General features: G+C 37.6%; 1 protein-coding gene across 1 annotated transcript in view; it reads right to left on the bottom strand.

The window, feature by feature from the left end:
• Positions 1 to 6,361: 6,361 nt before the first annotated feature.
• Positions 6,362 to 25,427, bottom strand: part of LDAH (lipid droplet associated hydrolase) — a 180,308-nt gene continuing 161,242 nt past the window's right edge. Inside the window, exon 8 of the mRNA XM_063442120.1 lies at positions 6,362 to 7,462. Coding sequence (XP_063298190.1) covers positions 7,277 to 7,462 — 186 coding nt within the window. The 3' untranslated portion in view covers positions 6,362 to 7,276. The remainder of the gene's footprint in view (positions 7,463 to 25,427) is intronic.

The following is a 25,427-nucleotide window of genomic DNA, read 5'->3' as shown; positions in this document are numbered from 1 at the left end:
GTTTCCATCCAAATTTAAATTTGGATGAATTTCGCCAATTGGGACATTTGGATGTTTCCGAATGTCTGAATTCCCTTAGTGCCGAACCGAATCGACAAAGTGCTGAATTGCCGAAGTTCCGAATTGCAGAATTTTGGAAGTGCCGAAGTGCTTCGGATTTCTGAAAAGTGGCAAAACAAGTGATGGAGGGAAAATTAAGGGAATGATGACAGGAATCTAACCCTAGCCCTTACCCCAACCTTCCTACCTTTAAGTCTACCTTCCTCTAACCCTACCCTTACCCCTAACCTTCATAGGGTTAAGATCACGGTAGAGGTAGGGTAAGAGTAGGGGGTAGGGTTATGGATAGGGTTAGGGTAAGGGTTAGGGGTAGAGGTAGTGTTATGGTAAGGGGTAAAGGTAGGGTTAGGGTTAGGGAATTGCCGAAGTCTCGAATTCCCGAAGTCCAGAAATTCGGAAGTCCCGAACCAAACCAAATTTTTTGCCCATGCATATCCCTAATATTAAAGAAAAGAAGACATCTAATTGTAAGTATGTGGCATGCGGGAGTATTAAACCTCCCTTTTATTAATATGGGGTTCATTGTGACATCGATAGGTTAAATGCGGGGGGTGGGGTTAGGAATTAATATTTATTACAAGGAGGGAGCTGGTAGCGCTGCCAGCTCCCTCCTTGTGTTTTCTTCCGCACACGCGCAGTGTTATTTTCTCCGTGCTGTGGGGGTTATTTCCTCTGCAGCACGGAGTCTATTAAACAAAACAAAAAAGTTATGCATTCGGCAACTGCCCTGTAGTTTTGTTTATATTTTGTATGCAGGGCTTTCGTTTACCTTTTAGTAAACGAATTCGAAAAAAAAAATTTTTTCAGACAAAATCGTATTCGTACGAAAACGAATGCACATGTCTCATTTAAAGGCAATATAACTAAACTGGAAAAAAATCTCTAATTCAGCTGTGCTTCCAGTTCAGCTACTTTGGCCTAAAATTTGAAATTTACTGGAAATCTATTCACAAACAGGACTATACATAGGACACAAGGTCATGCGTTTAGACTGGCAGAAAGGAGATTTTGTCTATGGCAAAGGAAAGTTTTTACCGTAAGAACAATAAGGATATGTAATTCTCTGCCTGAAGAAGTGGTATTATCAGAGTCTGTACAGATGTTTAAAGAGCAACTAGATGCATACTTGCAAAAAACACAATATTCAATTACATAATTTTTGAACTGTAGGGTAGTAGCTTGTTGATCCAAGGATAAATCTTACCTTCCTTCTGGGGTCAAGATGGAATTTTTTTTTTTTTTTTTTTAATTCTTTATTTTTGCGTGCCAGGGTTAACAAAAAAGTATACATCGCCACAACAGCGGTGATAAACAATATAAAGACAGATGATATAACGTTTTGTCATGGTTAGCGAGGAACTTGCACATTTTTATAATTTGATACGGAACACTTATAAAAGGTATAGCACCCATGTGTGTCGCCCTGTTGGAACAGACATTTTAACAGTAGCCGGGTGGGAGCTTCATAGCGTCAACAATAGCAAAGAGAACCGGCATTCGCAGTAAAGCGAGCGACACATGTTGGGTGTGTTTAAATGAAAATATGGTCTGCTACACAGGGGTGGCTAAAAAAAAAGGTGAGCGTCGGGAAACAGACCATGTAGTGTTATCCCCCATAGAGGGTCAGTGACACCATAGGGTGTTTGCGAGTTGCTTAAGTTTTCTTGGGGGGGGGGGGGAGGGTATTTAAAGTACCTGTGGGGCATTTCTGGCGGTGACCAGGGCTCTAATTGATTATCTGGGTGGGATTTTAAGCAGGGTACCTGCCGGTGTACAGTACAGTATGGCCGGGGTCGCCGGTAGTGTGTGGTCACATGACTCAGCGAGGGTTAGCTCTGATTAGCCTATTCGGGGAGTGAGCATAGAGATAAAGTATCTCAGTAGCTGGGCAAAAACAATAAAGCACGTCAGTACGTGATGGTCAATGAAAAAAAGCAAACAAACAACAATTTAAAATAAACATTGGACTGTAAGAAATAACAGCGGTGGTATAGTTGGGTATGTCCCGTATTAAAGAGAGAGGCCTACTCAGCCAGGTTATCTCCCTGTCGGCATTCTCAGCCTTGGAGTCAGGTTAAGTCTCTGGACGACAATGAGGCTCGGGCCGTGCGGGGTGTAAATTCCGGGATTGTGGCTGGGTTTAGGTGAGCTAGTCCTGAACCAGAGGTTGTGCTTGGGGTTAGGATTCCCAGCTTACCCAGTTGTTCTTCCAGCTCCTTCGAGGTGCCCGCACGGAACGTTTCTCCTTTTGCTTGGAATCGGACTATTCTTGGGTGTCCCCACCGATAGGAGATGTTGTTTGCTCGCAGAAGCTGCAGAAGTGGACGCAGGGAGCGGCGCCATGCTAACGTGTTTCTGGTGATGTCTGGAAAGATTTGCAGCGTTGCTCCTTCAAATTCCAATGAAGACTTCTCTCTCACCGCCGTGAGGAGTAGGGCCTTATCTTGCAGAGATTGGAACCGCACGATGAGGTCTGGCGTTGCAGTTGTCGGTGCGCTCGTGGGCTTCTGCAGGCGAAACACGCCATCGAGCTTAATTGCCTTCGCTTGTTTGTGAGGGATGAGTGCAGCAAAGAATCGCCGTAGGAAATGTGGCAGGTCAGAAGTCTCCAGCATCTCCGGCACACCTCTGATCTTGAGGTTGTACCTTCGTCTCACATCCTCCATAGCGTCAAGCTTATTCATGGCGGTACCTTGTGCCTGCTCCAGTTCTTCAATCTTCTTCTCAGCCCTGGTTAATCTCGAGTCATGGGCACTGCGCGCCACCTCAAGCTGGGCGATCTTCGTTGTAGCGCCTTCCATGGCTTTTTGGAAGTGGGCCATGTCTCCCGCTATGTTGGCGCGGAGCTCCGCAAGCATTGTTTTCAGCTGAGCGGCGGTGACTGGGTCTCTATTTTCCGGGTTGCTTGTTCTGGGACCCGTGCGAAGTCTGAGGGCAGCTCCCTCCTCCGGCTCGGCATAAAAGTCATCAGATGAGTACGAGGAACCTTCCTCGAGGGACGCCATCTTGTCCCATGCGGCCTTCTGTGTGTTGCGGAGCATCTCGCCTATGTCTCGGCTCGGTATGCCTGCGTCCGCTTTAGGCTTTTTATTTTTTCGACCCATAATGGTGTGGGTGCTTAGGGCAGAGTGGGTAGCCCGCTTGTTTGCCAGGTAGCCTTAGAAAAATAGCCTTTTAGGGCAAGTTATAGCAGAGCTCGGAAAAGTGTGGCCGCTCTGGTTCGCTGCTAGGCTCCGCCCCCAAGATGGAATTTTTAATCCTAGTTTGTTACAAAATTGAAAGTGCTTTAAACTGTTTTTTTTTTGCCTTCTTTTGGATCAACAGCAAAAAACAGATGTGAAGAAGGCTGAACTTGATGGACACGTCTGTTTTCAGGCTATGTTACTATGTAACTTTGAATTCTTACTTAAGTCAACAACACTATTAATGCCTAAAGGGGGCCATTTTGAGATCAAATCCAACCAAAGAAGGATTTGGTACAAATATTATTTGGTCTACAAAGATCACAGGTTCTGATGCATACCATCAATATAACATCAGAACCTGGTACCTCACCATTGGTATAATATATTAAGGAAGTAGACCACTCTGTTCTAAATCACTGTATGTAACTGGTAACATTCAAGGTTTGCTACTGTAGATTCTCCTTTATTATACCATGAATTTACCATGATAATATACCATGAATTTATTCAGTTTTATAATAGTACGTGATCCTCTGTATAATAAAATGCAAACAAAATTGCTGGACAAGAAGTGCCATGGACAGAGAGGCATTTTACAAATAATATATACTTGAAATAGCAGTAATTTTAGATGTGCAACTTTGGTGGTAAATTTTGCTTCAATTATCATCATAACAGAGAATGGAGCTTTGTAATGAATCATCACCTATTTTAAACTGAGTGTTACGGTTTCCAGAAATTCTCTATTTTATTTCGGCTATAAGAACTGTGTTGTGACTATTGATGGGGTAAACAGGATTATTCCGTGCAATCAATTAAACGGACAAGTCTGCTTCAAATTTGTTCGGTATTCATTCGTTGTACTATCAACATGTGTTACAGGATAGTTGCGTGTTCTTACAGAAATTCTCTCTCTATGGGATAGCTGTTTAAACTTCAAGCAGAGAACCTGTTGCTTCAAGCAACAATACCAGAATTGCAAAAAGAATTACCGTAAACTGTGACATAGCATAACAATCTCTGGAGCACGAAGGAACACAAACACTTTGAGAGAAATTTTCTTCTATGAAAGTTGTTCACAAAAATGAAACAGAATGCTCTTTCTAAATTGTCTTCAAGAATAAAGCACAGGTAGAAAATTAAGAAATGTACAAGTTAAATAAATCAAACTGCAGAAGCATAAGATTCGAGACACAAAACTCTTTATTGCTTGATTCTGTAATTTATCGCTCAATCAAAACACTGATTATAAATGAGTGAATAATATTATTTTCTTAAGAACAGGATGGATTGTTTGGAGATATTGCTACAGGTCATGTCTAAATAGCCTGGTACAGCTAGCTTCTAAGAGGAATTTATAAATTGGTCCATAAAATTCTGATTAGCCTTAAAGTTGAAACTGATAATCATAAGTTCATATTCATATAATATATCATATTCTGCATAAAGTAAAGAGATTTACAAGTCCATTTTTTAAATACCACCAGTACGATATGTTGCACTGGAACATTGGAGAAGAATGAATGCATCAAAGGAGTGAAGGAAGTAAATTATGTAAGTGTAAAAAAGTAGTGTATCAAAGAGCCCACTCATTATGAACATAGACAAGCATGGGAGCACCACAAATAGTTTAATTCCTGGTCTTGGCTTAAATAGTGTGCTAACTAGTGGCTCTTAAGCAAACACCACCAAATTTGCCAGGAAATTCAGAATCTCTCTCTATACCACCAGTGTTAAGATGAAGATATGACAGATAGCGCCAAGCACTCTATTCATTTCCTGCTACGATGGTATTTTCTCCACTGCCGGGAGAGCAGGTTTTAAGTGCCAAAATTCATAAAACCTGTATGTGCTTGAAATACAGAAAACAATGTAGATAGTAAAATATAAATAAACTAAAAAATGCTATATAGTTTAGAGAAAAATGGAAAACATAAAATTCTTCACTGAGCTCTCCTTGGTACACAAAGGCAACATTACAAATGATTAAGCAGTACACAAAGCCGCTCTTAATTCAATCGGTTTTGAGAAATAAACCATGAAAACAAGGCTCATGTTCCACTTTGAATGCTTGAAAAACTTTTATAATGGTTCGCTGAGTTGAAAAACAGTAGAGACTTTTCCCAACGCACTATTGTTTGGAGTACATTTGTGACTTGCCGTGGGAGTCAACAGCTGTGGCCATTGGCAGGAACCAATAAAATAGATTTTTTCGGAGAATGGTTCCCTGTTTATGTTATACTTTATACTAATTTATAAAGCAGACGTTTTATTTCAAAACATTGCTACTACTAAAATACTAAAAATGAAACAGAACAACAACCTTTAAAAACAAAGTACAAATGAGATGTGTCTAAAAAATAATTGTTTAGCTCCTCTTCAATAACTTAATGTGCAATCTGAAATATTCCTGACTACAAACTTTGTTGGCCAGTGTGATGCAGACAGGCTTAATGATCGGTCATAACAATTTATTACATTATTATCATGCTTGCTAATCCAGTTTAAGAAGGATTTTAGATCTGTCCTAATATAATACATTGACACTTTAAAACTGCTAGACTACAATTCATGTGTCAACATTTAAAAATGAATAGCGTAGGGTTAATTATACAGAATTTAAATGATTATCAGAAAGGTAAGAATGCTGTGTAACAGCAATGATTTGGGTACAGTAAGAGAATCATTTGTTATCAAACTATCAAGGTAATTGTTCAGACTGGTAAACGGTTATATAAAATGTAGAGAAACAGCACTGTCAATGATTGTTCCAAATCACAATTAAAGTGATGTTAATTTTGGCTTCTTGAGAGGTTCTGGAGCAGATGAAAAAGGGATCTCCAGTTTCACATGAATTAAGATCATATGATATAACTTGGGGTGGCCAGTGCCAGATCACTGAATGTTGTTTAAAGGGACTCTCCAGTGCCAGGAAGACATACCCGTTTTCCTGGCACTGCAGGACCCTGCAGGGGCCCTCTCCCTTCCACTCCCCCCCCCCCCCCATCTCATGTTGCTGAAGGGATTAAAACCCCTTTAGTGACTTACCTGAATCCAGCGCCAATGTCACTTGGCACTGGGTTAGGCTCCACCCATGCTCCTGATGTCGGCGGGCGTGCATTAGACCTCCCCATAGGAAAGCATTATTCAATGCTTTCCTATGAGGATTCGCTACAGGTCCTCATGCATAGCGCAAGGACGTCCAGCGACGTTTAAAACACTTTTCGTGTTTTCATTTATAAAAACTGCAATTATTACACTTGCAGGGTTAAGCGTGGTGGGAGTTGGCACCCAGACCACTCCAAAGGGCAGAAGTGGTCTGGGTGCCTGGAGTGTCCCTTTAACTACAATTCCCATGATGCCTTGCCAGCCTTAATAATGGAAAAGCATCATGGGAGGTGTTGTTTTACTACATGTAGAGATCTACCTCTCGCTACACCTGGTCTGACAGGTTACCACCACCTAATCCAGATGTAATCTTCCAGGTGTTACAAGCGTAAGATTCCGTTAAATCTCAGTGAGTTGGGCTGGCAAAGAATTATTTGTAATATATCCCAAAAACTGCTACAAGGTTACATGCATAGCTGTAAGTCAAGTGAAACTTGAAAGCATAAAAGGCGTGCACAAGTAGATATAATTCGGCCCCCAGTTTAAAGAGCTGTCAGCCAAGCCTCATTGGTAGTGAGTATCTTCATTTCCTTATTTAGAAATCATATTATATATTTATTATTTTAAAGTTAGATTCACCTTCCCAGATCTCTCCACCCCATGCATGATTTGCACATTTCCCGAGTGACACTTTTGGTCCTAATGTGCAGCCAACATATCAATGGCAGGAAATCAAGTGTGTTCAAGCTGGAACTGAATGGCAATAATTCATCCTAAACTATATCTAAACTACATAAAAATCCTGTCATTGTATAATCTACATTACTGGAGCCACATAAAACTGAATTACTACTTGACAGAAACTTTACAGAAGTTTAAAAAAAACAAAAACAACAAAAAAAAGCTTCATTGCAACACAGCCCTCATGTCTGCTTGTTTTTTAACCAGTCTATTATCATAGTAGCCATTTCCCGACTTGAGTCGAGAACGAAGGCATGTCTGATTCCTCTTTGACACAGCCATATATTGCCTTCAGGAAAGTCCTTCTTGATATCTTCATAGTATTGGACCGGGCACCAGTTGTCATTTGCTCCGTAGTAAAAAATAATCTGAAAAATAAATTGTTTTAGAAGTTTCAGGTCAAAATGAACATGCCATAGAACATTATGTATCAGTTTAGCTATGGATAATACCTTCGCTTTGGTTAAAATAGAAGCAAATGGTCCTAAAATTATAAAGCGTTAGTGAAATATGGCTGCCAAACGCCAGGGGTAAAACAAATCTGGATTTCTAAGCATGTTATAGCGAAAGCAGAACACAGTGAACATTTTAGGACGGCACATAAATTCAAAATCCATGCTAATAAATAACCAAAATATAAAATACGTGCAAGTTGGAGAATTAGATATTAGATAGCAATTTACAGGTACAACATAACTTACCAGCCTTACACATTTGAATTATAGGCCACTGATTAAGTAGCATTGGGCAAAAAAAAAATATTGTGGATTGGTACCTTTTAGCCACTTTACCTCTCCTTTAAATAAAGAAGTAAAGCATGTTGTTTTGATACTAGATCTACCCCATTTTATTGGAGTGGGTGTTCCTGATATACCTAAACTCGCAAGATACAAAGTAGAGCGTTGGAATTATGTTTAAGTAATAAAGTTCCGGCAGTATGTAGTAGAATAGAAAACCGTGGACCGTGAAGATGGAAATTACATAATTTGGTGTGTACTCTCCGCACTTCGAAATAGCCAGTGTAAAAATAATAGGGTGAAATGGCTTTATTGTTTGAGTAGATCATTGTCGCAGATGTTAACAAAAGAGGAAAACGTTGCTATAGTAAGCTTTGAGAAATTAATTTATTTCCTACATGGCCCAGGTGACCAAGTCAAAAGAAATTACTTTGAATTCTGCCAATTTGGCTTAAAAGGGGGTTGAGACCTCTGATGCTGTAGGAGGAAGTTGGAATCACGAAGGGAGAAGTTTTGGTGTGGGCAGGGGAAGAAGAGGTTAATAATGAATTGTAGAAACAATGTTGTTCTAATCTTGAAAGAGGTGACGATTATGATATCAAGTAAATTCAAGGTTTGAAACATACCAGTTCTTTAAAGGGACACTATAGTCACCAAAACAACTTTTGCTTAATAAAGCAGTTTTGGTGTACAGAACAGGACTCTGTAGTTTCACTGCTAAATTCACTGCCTTTTAGGAGTTAAATTACTTTTGTTTCTGGTTTTGCAGCCCTAGCCAAACCTCCCCTGGCTGTGACTGACACAGCCTGTATGAAAACAAAATGGCGTCAATTTTAATCAGATGCAACTTACTTTAAAAGTTATCTCCCGCTCTGTAAATTGAACTTTAATGACATGCATGAGGCTCCTGCAGGGTCTAGCAAGCTATTAACAGTGCAGGAGAAAAAGAAATTATATTTTAAACAGAATTTGCAATAAAGGAAGTGTAAGCATTAGAGGACTCTTTACAGGAAGGATTTAGGAAGGCTGTGTAAGTCACATGCAGGGAGGTGTGATTAGGGCTGTATAAACAAAATGATATAACTTCTAAATTGCAGAGAATTGAGCAGTGAGACAGCAGGGCCATAATCTATACACTCAAACTGCTTCATTAAGCTAAAGTTACTTTGGTGACTATGGTGTCCACTTAATGTACATCTTTGACATGATCACATTATTGTTAGCAAAGGCACATTATTGACCAGGGTATGATTAAAATGTAATATTTTTTGTACAGAAACACGCTTTAAGCAACATCAGGTAATAGATGGAGAATCCATAATCTGAATAGCAACAGTCCAGGTTTTATGCACTTCCTAAATCTGTTCCTGAAATATTCTGTGAACAACCATGTGAAGGTGGAGCACGTCGACGTCGCGTCAGAATGTGACGTGGCGTTGCGTGCCTCCGTGCACCTCAAGGTACTCCACTGTACACAAACAGACACACTCACTGACAGACAGACAGACAGACACACACACACACACACTGACACACACACACTCACAGACACACACACACTGACTGACAGACACAGTCACTCACTAACAAACACACACACAGACAAACTCACTGATAGACACACACACACTCACAGACACACACACACAGACAGACACACACTTACTGACAGACACATACACACACACATGTATACATTCTTGCACACATTTACATCATTCCCAGTGGATATCTTCTATCTGGAGATATCCTTCCTGCTCCCTCGCACGCAGTAACACTGAGCTCCCTCGCTGCTGCCAGCATCCTGCTTCCTCTCCGGTCGGGTACATTTTAGCAGAGTAGGCACCTGCAATGTGGAGAAAGCAGGTGTCTACTCTGCTTTAACACCAAGCATGAACTTGCGGCTCACCGGGCCGCAAAGATGTTCATTGCGGGCCGCGAGTTTGACATGCTTGCTCTAAATGAATGGTGCTCAATCCATTCAAAGATTTAGAGTTTTTTTGATCTTGTTACAATGAAAACATTGGCTACACTCGGAACACTGGTACGGGTGAAGGATTGGTTTGGGAACCACTTCTCTAGGCCAAAGTCAGACCTCGGGTTGTACGACTACAATGCTCATAAAAAAGAAAAGTCTAATTATGAGAGATTTAATCAAACAACATCTTAATGGCCAAGGTTGGGCAGAGCACTTGTTAACGTGTTGGTGATGTCATTCTACTTGCTATTTTTTTGACATGGAACAGAGATTGGAATATGCAAGCACTTTAAGAAGGAAATACTAGTACAATTAATGAAAAATAAATGTTTTTCAAAATAAATCTTTAGTCATTTTATCAACGTCGTCCTTCATTTGGTATTAACATTTAAAAAACAAAACAGAAAATAAAACATATTGGTAAAGAATGCCCTAGTTGACAGTTTTGGCATACCCAACCAGCATGGAATGCCAATTAGCCTAGTCTCATATTCACATATGTGTATAGTGTATATATTTTTTATGTATATTTTAAAGCTGATTTTAATGTGGTTCTTAGATGAGAGGACTTGTTTAAAGAGTTTTTGAAATGCTGGATGGCGAAAGAAATATTAAGTCATCCATATATGAAGTTCTGGACGGAGAACGACAATTTTGAGAAGAGAACACAATGCACCTGGTGAGAAAACTATGCGGCTTATGCGTCTGTATTAATCCACAAATTATGTCATTTTTCGAGGCTGGACGAAAATCTGTTTTCCATTCTAGACAAATAATACACTTGACAAAACAGACAACTTTATGTAAGACTTGGTGTTAAAAGTGGGCATCAAGATTGAACATGACATTACAACTTAATTAAAATCTCTAACAAATATTTTAAAATGCAATTCAGGAGTGGGGTGAAAAGTGCTCAATAAAATATGTGACCTTACTTTGAAATGTAGTGTTAAAAAAAATAATAACACAAATAAAATAAATATTTTAAGTTACCATATTCAGTTAAGTTACATATTGCATTAAATATTTTTTTTTAAAAGTCACACAGCCAATAAAGTTTGCCTCAATCAGACAATTAAAATATAAAAAGAAAATTTTAATAGAATATATTTTATTTGTATTTAAAAAGCATCTATTTTATGCGACATACACATGACGTGATCGAGGAGGTATTTGGAGGAGATGCCAATGGTTGGGTGAAAGAAGGGGTGAGGGTATGGCATGGTGCTTAGTATAAAAAGGTTAGTGCTTGTAGAGGATATGATTTTTGAGGCCATCGAAAGAGATATAATCATTCTATCTCCCCAAAAGATAGCGATATGTACAGTAAATATTAAAGAACAGCATGTATAGAATACACTAAAGATGCGTGAACAGAAAATTACAACGAAAAAGTAACAGTAAAGAAAGTAACTTTGTAAGAGAAGAAATATATTATTTTCTGTAAAGCGTAAAGTTTAGTCATTGAGTATAAAAGCCGTCAATCTCAATGAACATTTTTAAGCAACTCATCGTGTTTTAAGATGTTTTACTAACAAAGAAACATAGAATGTGACGGCAGATAAGAGCCATTCGGCTCATCTAGTCTGCCCAATTTTCTAAATACTTGAATTAGTCCCTGGCCTAATCTTATAGCTAGGATAGCCTTATGCCTATCCCACGCATGCTTAAACTCCTTTACTGTGTTAACCTCTACCACTTCAGTTGGAAGGCCATTCCATGCATCCACTACCCTCTCAGTAAAGTAATACTTCCTGATATAGATATGGGTGGAAAAATCTACCCTGAATGAGTGGAAAAAATGGTTAATTTAATTGTGTCTCAGAATATAATAATATGTTAGGAAGAAGTCCTCAACTGGTAAATGAGCTCCCCATTAGAGCTCTGAAATAATAAGACTTTGGATAAGGGGAATTAACCCTAAACGTACCAGGAGATCTTCTAACCATAAAGGGGAAACAGCAGTATTGGTCCAAAAATGAACCCAATACGCAAACCACACACTAGAGTATGTAAGCTCTCTATACGTCTCAGCCAAAAGTTAGATAGATTGCAATAAATATAAATAAAGATAAAAATAAAAGATGTAAAAAGAATAAAAAAAAATAAAATAAATAAAAATAAAAATAAAAGTAAAAAAATAAAAATTAAAATTAAAATAAAATTATTCTAAATCCATGTACTGAGTACAAACTGGTGCAATTGAATGTAACAGTGTATGTAAACTCCAGCAACAAAGTATATATGCGTTCAGCTGAACTGGGATACTGTCTGTAATACTGAGTCTGTATAATAGCAGACAAACACCAAAATATAATCTAATGGTTTACTGTGTTAACTACTGCTCAGACATTAAGTTACTGGCAAAAATCTAGAATGATAGAGATAAGTAACCTCTAGTACTTTATAGCTTCAAAAAACACCCGTTATTTTCAGTAAAAAACTATAAAATTTATTTTAACAGCATCATCAATGGTAGAAAAAAATCAATGAAAAACGTAATACATAGTATATATAAAAAAGTATATATAAAAAATCGATGGGTATATTTACAGAGTCCTTTGGGATAGGCAGAATCCAATTGGAGTGGTTGCTCACTGAGCCTCTGGCCGGTCAAGAGGTAACGGTGGAAAAAAACCCGGGAAGATAGTTTTAAAAATCTTCTCGTGCGTCTCACTCTATGTTGGTCTGCGTTCCCCTGGATCTCTATGAAGTTGCGGCTCCTGCCGAAAAATGCCTTACGCGTTTCGTGACTGAATGATGTCACTTCATCAGAGGCTCGTAATCTTAGGAGAGCAGTCAATGTTCTTATATAGCACCCATTAATCAGAATATCCCGTGCAGCTGTGAACTATCTAAAAACAATTAGTCACTTTATCCGTGATCTTTACAATGTTTGGGATAACGGAAAAATAACCTTAATGAATGAATAAAGACAAAAAGGGGGAGCAAAAAAAGAATAATGTCATATAATGCAATACATATAAAACATACACGTCTATAGTGCAGAATATCAATCCATACGTAAATGTATAACTGGGGAGCAGTTTATGATACAAGACCACACTGTTTAAAATCAGGGTGAACCTAGATAAAGCACATAAATTTTCAAGCGTAATTAGTTACACTGGCTCTATGAGGATAATATTTGTGATTCGGGAGTCGAGTCTACATGTATACATGAACGATACAGTTTGATAGTAGAGTGAACTTCCTCCAAATGATAAAAAGATACAGAGCATTTCGGGGAGGGATTTTTCAGTAGGATTACAAATTGTATCAAGGCAATAACAGGATACTGGATTACTGTTAATTTGCTATCTAGATAAAACAAATCTTAATCTAGAGAGTGAGGTAAATCTAAATCTGGAGAGAAATATCAATGACTATCGGTTTCTCATACTTTAGTGCAGACTGGAAACACTCAGACATAATATCATACCAAAATGATAGTGGTGAGACATGGCAATAGATAGCAGATAAACACTTACGGCAGATAAACCATTATGGGGACAGACTTCAGGAAGGGGGAATATAATAGATCTATAAGTTTAGAGTCCCGCTGGAATGAATTGTAGTAGAAATACATGAAAATCAAAGTAAACATAAATTGAAGGATTTAAATAAAGTAAAATAATTTTTCAATAATTTTTCAAATGGACATAGAAATAAAAGTAAATATAAAAATGAAAATAAAATAAAATAAAATAACAAACATACAAATAAACTAAATATAAATATGAAAATAAAAATGGAAGTACGAATAAAAATAAAAATAAATATAAAGACGTATAGAGACGTATAGAGAGCTTACATACTCTAGTGTGTGGTTTGCGTATTGGGTTCATTTTTGGACCAATACTGCTGTTTCCCCTTTATGGTTAGAAGATCTCCTGGTACGTTTAGGGTTAATTCCCCTTATCCAAAGTAATACTTCCTGATATTATTTTTAAACCTTTGTCCCTCTAATTTAAGACTATGACCTCTTGTTGTGGTAGTTTTTCTTCTTTTAAAGTAGAGTTGAAACAAAACATTTAAAACTTTGAAGAATTCTGGGTTATCTAACCACCTATCTCCTATTTTTCAATAAAAGATATAAAATAGATGGAACACGAGCAGCCAATGACGAAGAGCAGGCCAGATGCATGCTGGGATATCTCAAGAGACAGGAAACATTATTGAAAATATATTATGAAATATATTATGAAATGTACCTTACAAATCACAAGATATAAGCAGGCTTTTTTTTTGTCTTCTTGTTTTAGTGATTGATGTATAAAAAATTTCAGAGGCCTGATTAATTTTAACCCCATAGCGCTGTTCGTGCGTACTATGCCGTCCTGCAAGAGGAGTGCTTTGATGCTGTTAGGGCAGCATAGCACGCTTTAATGATCATGCCTTCATGGGAGCCACAATACTTACCTACCGTGGCGATCCTGAGCTGGGGGAACTGCCTGACAACTGAGGCAGCCCCTCTGCAGGAAATCCCACCGATCCACATCATGTGATTGCGATGACACAGATACAAATTAGAGTGGTTTAGAGCAGTAAAACGTATAATGACAATGACCTAATCGGTGAAAGCTTTTTGTGAAAAATCTAAAACAAACACAAACTTTGGGCAGGGTTTGTGATTAATTGACTACTAAAAAAGACTGGACATACCCTACTAGTACAAATGGCATGCCATGATGGCTGTAATTTTCATTCATGGAACCAACAAACCAATCTGGCAAATTTCAATGTGTAAAAAATGAAATGGGCAAGCTCTTTCTTTGACCTTTTAGTTTTCCAAAACACCACGAAACCTGTACATTGGGGGATCGTTGTAGTCGTGAGACATCACAGCATATAAATATGTGTGTGTTATTGCAGTAAAAGCTAACAGTATTATGCCATTTACAGTTAAAATGCAATGCAAAACTTGGAAAATAAAATGTCTTAATTTTTCACACTTTTGTAGATTTTATTCATATTAAATTATTATTATGTTTCATATATAAATATTTGATGTGAACTGAAAGCCCTGTGTCTACTGAACAAAATTATATTATAAGTGTGGGTGTACTTACTATGAAAGAGGAAAACTATGATTATGATTGTTAAAACAGATAGCTCAAATTCTAGGTTCTGTTTTGTTTTTGTTTTGGTCAGAACTTGTACATTTGCCTCCGTCCTTAAGAGTTAATGACGCATAGCATTGTTAAAACATTAAAAAATAGGCAGAAATCTCCTAATAACAAAAATATGTTACTACAGCCTCTGGGAGAATGACATTCTTTTAAACAATAATAAACAATAAGTTTCAAGTAATTTAAAAAAAGTTTTACATTTTATTTTAACAAAAACACAGTAACAATGACTATTTTACACACACACACACACACACACACACACACACACACACACACACACACTTTTCTACTGGAAACCTGGACTCCAGGGTACAAAAACGCCTGATGCCCGGTGCTGGTACGCATATAGCATATTTGATCAAAAAAGATAGCACACCAAGGATCAAAATAAAACTCAACTTTTATTTAGTTAAAGGTTAAAATATCAACGTTTCAATTTTGGCAAAAAACTTTTATCAGGACAAGCTAAGCCTTATTTTGATCCTGATATGAAGTCCTTAGTGTGCTATAGTTTTTGTTTATATATATAATTTTATTGATAATCAAGGTTAATACACTGTTAATTATGTGACTCTTTTTGTGTTATGTTTGACATTGAGCTTTGAGTTAATGTTTGTCTTCACCATATTTTATTTTATAAAACCATATTTTATAAAGGTTTCGGAGGAGGTGTCTGCAACTCATGTTGTACAGGAAATTGGTTAATAAGTACAATGTAGAGAAACATTTTTTTTTCTGTAAATAATTTAGAACAGACAAAACAAATTTTGCAACAGATGTTGAGAGAGATGTTGCCCATATTTTTTATGATATATTAGTCAGATATTATAACAGCTGTTTACATGAACAATGTTTCTTAATGCATCTATCAATCCAAAGGCAAGAGTACAGTTTCATTGTAGCTGGGCATTTAAATAAAAGGAAATATATAGGAATTCTAACATTATTAAAAAATATTTTTCGGCACTCCATTATTAAAAATATAAATATCCATCATTTTATAATACATTATTACATATTATTATATAATGCAGATTTATAAATTAAAAATTCACAAGGGAATTAATATATGCAATTAAAAGGACCCTGTAGACACCCAAGTGACCCCACTTCTTAATACTATACATAGATAAAATATATGCAAAAACGTTAAAAATTAAAATAACATATAAAAATGTGCATACCATACCAATATAGCTAATAGTTCTTGTTCTTTGTTCTAATTTCTTCAAACAGAGGCAAGCAGGTAAGTCTATGCAGTAAAGCATATGCAATGAGCATAGGCTGTTATGGTGTCAAACACTTAGGGATACATATATAAATAAGCCAGTTTTTGAATTTATTTGGTTAAAGCACACAAATTAGATATTATTTGCACTTGAAGATCTCATACAGCAAGTAAAGAAAACAATTATTTGTTATAGCAACTTGTAGATTAAATGTCAAAATGTACAATTAATCCCTTCTAATCTATAATCAATTCTTCTATCTTGAATTTTGTTAAAATAATTTGGATGGCGCTACAGCTTTGAAAAAGATGATGAAGTGGGTGGTACACTGTGGGAACAGTGAAGGAACCAGGCATTGCATGCAGTCCACTAATAATTATCAAAAACCTACATGCAATGCTCAGTTATGAAGGCATTCTTCAACTAGCAACCCAGAAGTCTGAAATATAATGGTCTTTGAGATGACATGTCTGTGAGGAATACCTTCATATACACTGAACAAAAGTATAAACGCAACACTTTTGTTTTTGCCCCAATTTTTCATGAGCTGAACTCAAAGATCTAAGACTTTTTCTATGTACACAAAAGCCCTATTTCTCTCAAATATTGTTCACAAATCTGTCTAAATCTGTGTTAGTGAGCACTTCTCATTTGCCGAGATAATCCATCCACCTCACAGGTGTGGCATATCAAGATTCTGATCAGACACATGATTATTGCACAGGTATGCTTTAGGCTGGCCACAATAAAAGGCCACTCTAAAATGTGTTGGGGGTGCCCTAGGGGGGTCCGAAAACCAGCCAGTATCTGGTGTGACCATCATTTGCCTCAAACAGTGATATTTTTATGTCATTCATATAATTTTAATTGATTAAAGAATTGGAAGAATTTAATTCTAACATTTGACATGTGTATGTGGATTCTGGAACAACAGATGAGAAAGACTGAATAAATCTAAATATTTTATTATACTCACACTTATATTGGAAATCTATCTTAATTACACACCATTTGTGCTTTTTTGGTTATATCTGTCTTACTCCGTACTGGCTCTTCCGATTCACTACTCAGATAGTGACTGCTAACTTGATGGGAACACCTGGAAGTCTAGCTTGATGCAGTATCTGGGATACTCGTGGTGACAGAGATAGTCATTCACCCCTTTACTCTACATCGAGGTACACCACTTGGACAATAACTCTGGTTGGGGTGCTATGCAGGCTGGCAAGGGCTGAAGCCCCCTAGTTGGCACTATTTCATGGTTATTCCCAAGTCCCCTGTAATACAGATAGAAAACTAACTCCTCCAATTTAATAATTTGTGACAGCGCCACTTTAATGCACTACATTCGGGGTTAATTATACAGCACAGTGTGGAGGCATTGTTGTTGGTGCACGGTTTTAAATAAAGGGATAATACAGCCTGTGTGTTTAGTTAATAATTGTAAATTCATGTAATACTCTGACTTCAATCAAAGACTTAGTGTCACAATGTGATTTATAGAACATGTTAGGGTTTAGAGTTGGCCTTGGAGCGTTCTATAGACCTGATTTTAAAAGGGGTTTATGTCAATGTATGAGTGACGGGTGATCACATTTCCCCTTGGGCTGAAACCCTTTTGCTACCTGGTAACACCCCTGACTCTGATGCTATAAATAACATCACGTATGGGATAGTTGTTCTGAAAATTTAATTGCTCACATTGATTCTATTAGGAAAAACATATTTCTCCGAACTATCATTTGCACATTTATTAGTTGTGCAGCTGTTTCATTCGGGATACAGTCCTCTTCGCTACACATGTTAAAAACTTTCTCCAGGGACATTATGATATCTCTTAATATCCTTTTTGCCAAACATTAATTGTCAGCTTCACTTATACTATAATTTCAAGGGTTAGCAAGCCATTCTTCGTCATTAACAAGATCATGGCAGTTGAAAGTTCCCTTATCATCGCGCATAAATCAGATTGGGTTTCGCAAGAGAAGTTGACTTGAAGTTCTGTGTTACGCTTACACGTGCAATAATAATAGTGTACAATAATGTGATATTATTATTGTAATGTTTGATTTTGTTAGTGTGGGTAAATGAAAAAAAAAGCCTTTATGGAACATTGCTCATCCATTATGACATGAAATATTGTAGATTATGCAATACTCTAAACATGCATACTTTAATTAGCGTGTTTGCTGGGTCCTACCTTAATTTTATACATGGGGGACTCAGCCTCTGACCTGTAACACTTACACTGGGCAGGAATCCAAAACTATAAATATATGCACTTCGCTAACTAAAATGAGTAGTTTAAACTGCACAAAAGGTAAGATAAAGCCCAGATGTTTCAAAAAAACATATCAACAAGTCTCGAATACATGGAAAAAGGGCAGCCACAAACAAGGAGTAGATATTCATAATTGAAACCCAATCTAGAACACGTTTCAATGTATTAAGGATCAAACTGAATACTCAGAAGAACAAGAAGAGTAGCCAAGTTGAATGAGGAAAAGTAAAACTTTAGAAGGTAAGATATAAAGCTTGACAGGAATGTGTCAACGCGTTGAGCCTCTAATGCAATATATACATGGTAATAGGAATTTAACAACAACCAACAATGCCCTAGTATATATAGTAGTTCACCAGAAAATGGTAACATCTGTCCACATAGTGGAGTACGATTGTGTCAAAAACATTTCCCCCATACATATATAACATAGTCAATGAACACCAACACATTCCACACCTCTTTATCACAATCATTACATCACCCTCCTCTCATCTACAACACCATTCTCAATCTGCTTTGCCCCCCTGGAACGCATTACATCTCTGACCACATCCAAACAATCTCCCAGTGGTAATCCTCAAGGCTCGTACGGCAATCCACTAGCTCCAGCCAGAAAACTTAAATGACAGCAACACGGCACACTGAATAAAGGACACACATCACGTTTCACCTGTCCCATTTTAATTTAGAGTGAAATCTACAGGACCTTCAAAGCCTACTGTATCAGATTAATACTTTTTAAAAGGCACAGTCTTGACCTGTCCAGGAATTTATGACATTACATCATCTTCTACAAAAGCTTTGGGACTAAGGGGACATCACAGCTAAATCTGACACTTGTTCTTAGAGCTGACCTGTATCCCCTATTAGTTTTTTTATCAGTCAACACAGTGGCAAACGTCTGAATTTGATTGGAACAGCACAAACAGAACACCGATATCAGGCAAACGAACGGAATAATGTGATGCCAAGGAAGGTTTTTAATATCTGCTGAGATAATTCTCATTGGATTTACAGAGAGAAGATTCTTCCCAGTTATCTGCACCATTGTATCTTCTAGAGAACAGCAAGGGGAGCAAAGTGCAGTGCCACGCAGATCAAAACAGAGAAGAGGATATACATTAAATTAATTACTAAAGCAATATTCGGAATTTTAGATCCCTAAGAAAATATTTTCAATCATTCCCTGGCCAGCATTAAGTATTTCTAAAGCTACACTTCATGTGAGACTGGAATAATTTAGTGCCTCATCTTCCGTCCGCTTCAGAACACAAGGTTCAAACAGAATCCAGTAAAAACTTTTCAATTTCACCGGGCTTGGCATGGCCAGGTGTTAAGATTGGCTTTTAACTTACGGTCACTATAACTAGTAAACACTATAAATTTTTCAGAGTGGTAACTTGCCAACTGTAAAGCAACTTGGGTTTTACGACTTGTTATTATAAACTTACAACCCTTATGATTTTAACCCACTTACCTTCTCTATAAACTACAAATGAAAAAGAACGCCAAAGTTTTTTTTATATAGAATATTTAAAAAAAAAAAATAATAAAAAAAAGGCTGAAATAGTTAAGGCCTTCTTCTATACTTGTGTTACTATTCCCAAAAGGACAGCGTTTTTTGTTTTTAACCTACTATTAATAGAAGGAACGTCACTTAGCAACCCATAGAGAAATATATTTATACACGTTTAATTGCGCAAAAAATGTACATATATTAAGCAAGGATGCGGTTAACGTACATTAAATTCAATTGGTCTTGTTCTCCAAAATGTATTTTAATGACAACAGGAGAGTAACTAAACATGCCACATGGGATGAGTTGCAATACATGATCTATATGGGCAGGTTACAAATATCCTTAGTGTGAGAATTCTTGCCTCGTTAGGCTTGCCAAAACAGCATCTTGAATTACTAAGTATTCTTGTAAATTCTGCATCAATTGTAACGAGATTAACCATCTCTTAAATTGAAGGAATATAAATGTATGCTATGCATGTAACCTGTAAGGTCAGTGTCAGAATCCCCCTTCTACTTCCAGTTCCTGGCACATGACTCTCAGAAGCTCTGTCTCATGTCCAAAAATGTTGCAGGTCCGCACCAATATCGACACAGGCCACATCTTTGGCGCCCTCCTTTGCATCAAATATGTTCCAAGTTAGATCTGCAACGTCCTCTTCTGAACCAAGTATGTTACAGGCTATACTTCGTGTTCACCTTTGCGTCCAGTTGATTATGCCTTCAACATCCTCTGCATCTCTCAAGTGTATAGCAGGTTATGTCTTCAGTGTCACCCCCCGTGTCAAAATTGTTGCAGACTACATCTTTAGCTTCATCTTCTGCACCTATTATGATGCAGGACACACAGTCCAGCGTCCTTCATTATTGCGAAGAAGAAATGCTGGTTACTTGGCCTCAATATATTGCATCAATCCTCCATCAGTACGTATTATGTCATCACCAGGACCCAATTCCGAGGCTCAGGTATATAATGACGTTATTTCTTTCCTTCGGTGCTGAATTGTTCAAGAGCTACATGGTTTTGTGGTCTCCACTTCTCCAGCTTTTTTTCCTATCTTTGATCCTGTGCTGCCTGCCCCGACCTGCTGCTCGCTTTTTGCTACATTTATTTCTAGCTCCTTCGGATACTACCCTTTGTCCTTAGCACCTACATCAACTATTAGAGAAGTCTGCTTATACTACCAGCTCTTCTAATCTGTACATATAGGGCGTCACACTGCTCCCAGGCTCCAGTTTATAAGGCTGTCTGTCAGTCAGTCAGTTAGTTAATGCCCAGGCATCGAACTCCAGTCTTGAAGGTATCGGTTGATATACCAGGGTTTTCAAAATTACACATTGTGTTGTTGAGTCAGACACAATATTAATATAAATAGGCAATATTAATAATAATGGAATACTTTCTTAGAGAGACTGTAAGTGTAGATGAAAGCTGAGTTGTGGGGTACAAAACAAGATAACATTTTCAAAATAAATCCCTCAAGGATTATCGATAGTTTGTATTGTCATAAGAATCTGTTCTTTGAAGATCTCATTCAAAATGGGAATAGCCCATTCAGTTAAAGACTCCATGTATGGAGCCACCATGGATATATAAGTAGGACATTCTATCCTGCTGTGAGTTCTCAGGGGACAATACTGTGTAATATCAGTGTAACATTTGGCTAAACCTGGGGTGTTGCTGGGTCTGTGAAAGACCAGGAGCTTCAGCCCAAAATATATATATATGATAGCCACTCCTACATTTTACCCCAGGTTTGCCCCAATCTCCACTCAATTCCCTGCTTCACTCTCCGTTGTAATATAATTAAAGTGTCAACTGGTACATAATGATGAACATGCTCTTATTGGCTTACATACGATTACACATACACAAATTATGTTGCAAATACAAGTTACAAAATAACAATAAGTGACAATATTTAGTCCTGATGCTTTTTGGGGGCTCTAGCTTGGTTAGCCACCTTTCACCAAAATCTTGATACAGGGCTTAGCCTACTGGCTGAGAGCAATTGGGAGAGCTTTGGAGAACTAATATAAGCTTTTAGCAGGTACTTCTGGTTCTCAAGACTGGCTGTAGAGAGGTAGGCTTGTGTCCAGTGGACCACATAAAGAAGAAGTCAAATTGTTACCATATTTCTTGACAATTTATACTGGGGGCAGGGGGGGAAGGGGGGCAACAGGGTACTCATGGCATCAAAACTACTACAGTGTGCAGCAGTGGTTATTGTGCTTGAAATGCTCCTTCAAGCCTAAGAAAATAAAGACACATTGTCATGCATCCATCCCAATGAGTGATGATGTGATTATAGAAACAGATATGATAGATGAACTACCCCTGACTCATTATCCTATGGAGGTCTACAGTTTACGCACAACCCAAGATAGTCTGACATTAATGGTGGCGGTATATCAGAAATATATACAAACAAACAAAATATGTGAACACAACCCCAGTGAGAAATAGTGATAATTTGTAAACCTAAACGGAACTTCCCTGTGTAGGGTAAAAGGTCCCCAAAGACTTCCTCTTGTCTTCAATACAAAAGCATAATAGAATAGGGGATCATCTGCTAAATACAGATAAAATGGAAAAACATAGCGTTTAACTGTGTGGGAGTAAATGAAGGTGTGTGATTTACAATTGGCCACTCACAAATTTTCAGATGTTAAAACAGCCTTGAATGGAATCTTTTTCTTCAATATCTTCACACTCCCATCAGTCAATCAGGATATTTGCTCAAAGAGAAAATATATGGAGAAAATAAAGTGCAATTCCAGAGTAAAGTAGAAACAGAATTTAATAACTTACATATAAGTTAAAAACAATCAGCATATCACCACTGGGCGTCCTACGCGTTTCGTCCTATGATGGGACTTCCTCAGGGACTTGGTGCATCAGTAACAGCAAGAATGTGTATGAAAAAACATTCCCCCCACCAGTTCTTATATATCCCCTCCCGGAGTTCATTATTCAATTATTCCTGGCCGGTGCTTCTTCTCCATTCGGGCGGCACTTCCTGCTTGGACGCGATGTCGTCATCACGCACGCATGCCCTTTGCGTTCCACATGTGCGTTCCAAATACCCGGAAGTGTATGACGGTCATAAATCTTCAGTTCTCCCGGCGATGTATGGGCGGAATAGAGGCATATGAGGGGGAAAAAGAAAAAGTTAAATACCCGGAAGTGTATGACGGTCATAAATCTTCAGTTCTCCCGGCGATGTATGGGCAGAATAGAGGCATATGAGGGGGAAAACAAGTTAAAAAGACTCTGGATAGCACAATGTACATGGACAAACATGTCCTATTATCATAATGTTAGAAACTACAGAAAAATGTAGTTAAAAAATAAAAGATAAAAAAATGTATATATACTTTGTATAAACCGAGTTATACATAGACAATATGATGAAATACAGATGAAAATAAAAAATATATAAAAATATAAATAAAGGATAAAAATAAAAATAAAGATAGAAATAAAAAATAAAAATAAAAATAAAAGTAAAGATAGATAAAAATAAAAATGCACTAAAAATAAGTATATACATCTAAGTTACATTCAGCATCTGAAATACAGCTCCATATATTTACATCTTCCTTATGTATTAATTCTTACATTCCCCATGAATGTAAGAATTAATACATAAGGAAGATGTAAATATATGGAGCTGTATTTCAGATGCTGAATGTAACTTAGATGTATATACTTATTTTTAGTGCATTTTTATTTTTATCTATCTTTACTTTTATTTTTATTTTTAATTTCTATCTTTATTTTTATTTTTATCCTTTATTTATATTTTTATATATTTTTTATTTTCATCTGTATTTCATCATATTGTCTATGTATAACTCGGTTTATACAAAGTATATATACATTTTTTTATCTTTTATTTTTTACTACATTTTTCTGTAGTTTCTAACATTATGATAATAGGACATGTTTGTCCATGTACATTGTGCTATCCAGAGTCTTTTTAACTTGTTTTCCCCCTCATATGCCTCTATTCCGCCCATACATCGCCGGGAGAACTGAAGATTTATGACCGTCATACACTTCCGGGTATTTGGAACGCACATGTGGAACGCAAAGGGCGTGCGTGCGTGATGACGACATCGCGTCCAAGCAGGAAGTGCCGCCCGAATGGAGAAGAAGCACCGGCCGGGAATAATTGAATAATGAACTCCTAGAGGGGATATATAAGAACTGGTGGGGGGAATGTTTTTTCATACACATTCTTGCTGTTACTGATGCACCAAGTCCCTGAGGAAGTCCCATCATAGGACGAAACGCGTAGGACGCCCAGTGGTGATATGCTGATTGTTTTTAACTTATATGTAAGTTATTAAATTCTTTTTCTACTTTACTCTGGAATTGCACTTTATTTTCTCCATATATTTTCTCTTTGAGCAAATATCCTGATTGACTGATGGGAGTGTGAAGATATTGAAGAAAAAGATTCCATTCAAGGCTGTTTTAACATCTGAAAATTTGTGAGTGGCCAATTGTAAATCACACACCTTCATTTACTCCCACACAGTTAAATGCTATGTTTTTCCATTTTATCTGTATTTAGCAGATGATCCCCTATTCTATTATGCATTAATGGTGGCGGTGTAGGGTTTCTTCTTTCTCCCCACTGCTCCTTCAAACCTCTACCCAACCCCCCCCCCTTCCCTCTCTTTCTCCTCCTTTGAAAATCACTCAATTTGCTTATTCAAACCCATATCTGTAAACATTGTTCTCCTCACCAGGTTCTCATTGTTCTCCCCACCAGGTTCTCCTCATCTCTTACTTGACCACTTTGCTGCCTGGCTTCCTTACGTCCTCTCAAGCAATATCCCATCCCTAATTCTAGGGGATTTCAACATTTCAATTAACCCACCCTTGTCCTCAGTAGCCTCAAAACTTATTTCAATCACCTCCTCCTTTGGGCTATCGCCATGGGCTAATTCTCCCACACATGTAGCTGGCAATACCCTAGATATTATTTTTTCAAATGCACGCTTAGTCCCCAATCTCTGTAATACTCCATTTCCTCTATCAGACCACCACCTGCTATCATGTGTTCTTGAGTGCCCCCACACCCAATATCCTCAACCTAACCCCCAGCATTTGAATCTGAATTCTCTTGACCTCCAGCAACTCTCAGCTGATCTCCATTCCAAATTCTCTGATCCATCCCTACCTTCCTCCTATCTCCTCATATAATGCTACCCTCACCTCTGCCCTAGACGCTGCAGCCCCGCTCCAAGCATTCTTATAAGAACTAAAGATGTTGTCAATTTGGTATTAATATATATGTAATTCTATACATTTGCTAGCACAATTTATGGATAAAATGAAAATTCATTTTATGGATGAAGACAGACGACCAGCCTATATGAGAGCTCTGTGTGACCCTATTACCAGCCTATCACTGACTGCAGGTACATGTTATAAATA

This window comes from Pelobates fuscus, chromosome 2 (assembly GCF_036172605.1).
Source record: "Pelobates fuscus isolate aPelFus1 chromosome 2, aPelFus1.pri, whole genome shotgun sequence".
Taxonomy (NCBI): domain Eukaryota; kingdom Metazoa; phylum Chordata; class Amphibia; order Anura; family Pelobatidae; genus Pelobates; species Pelobates fuscus.
The sequence above is the reverse complement of the archived record's forward strand: the minus strand, read 5'-3'. Positions and strand labels throughout refer to the sequence as shown.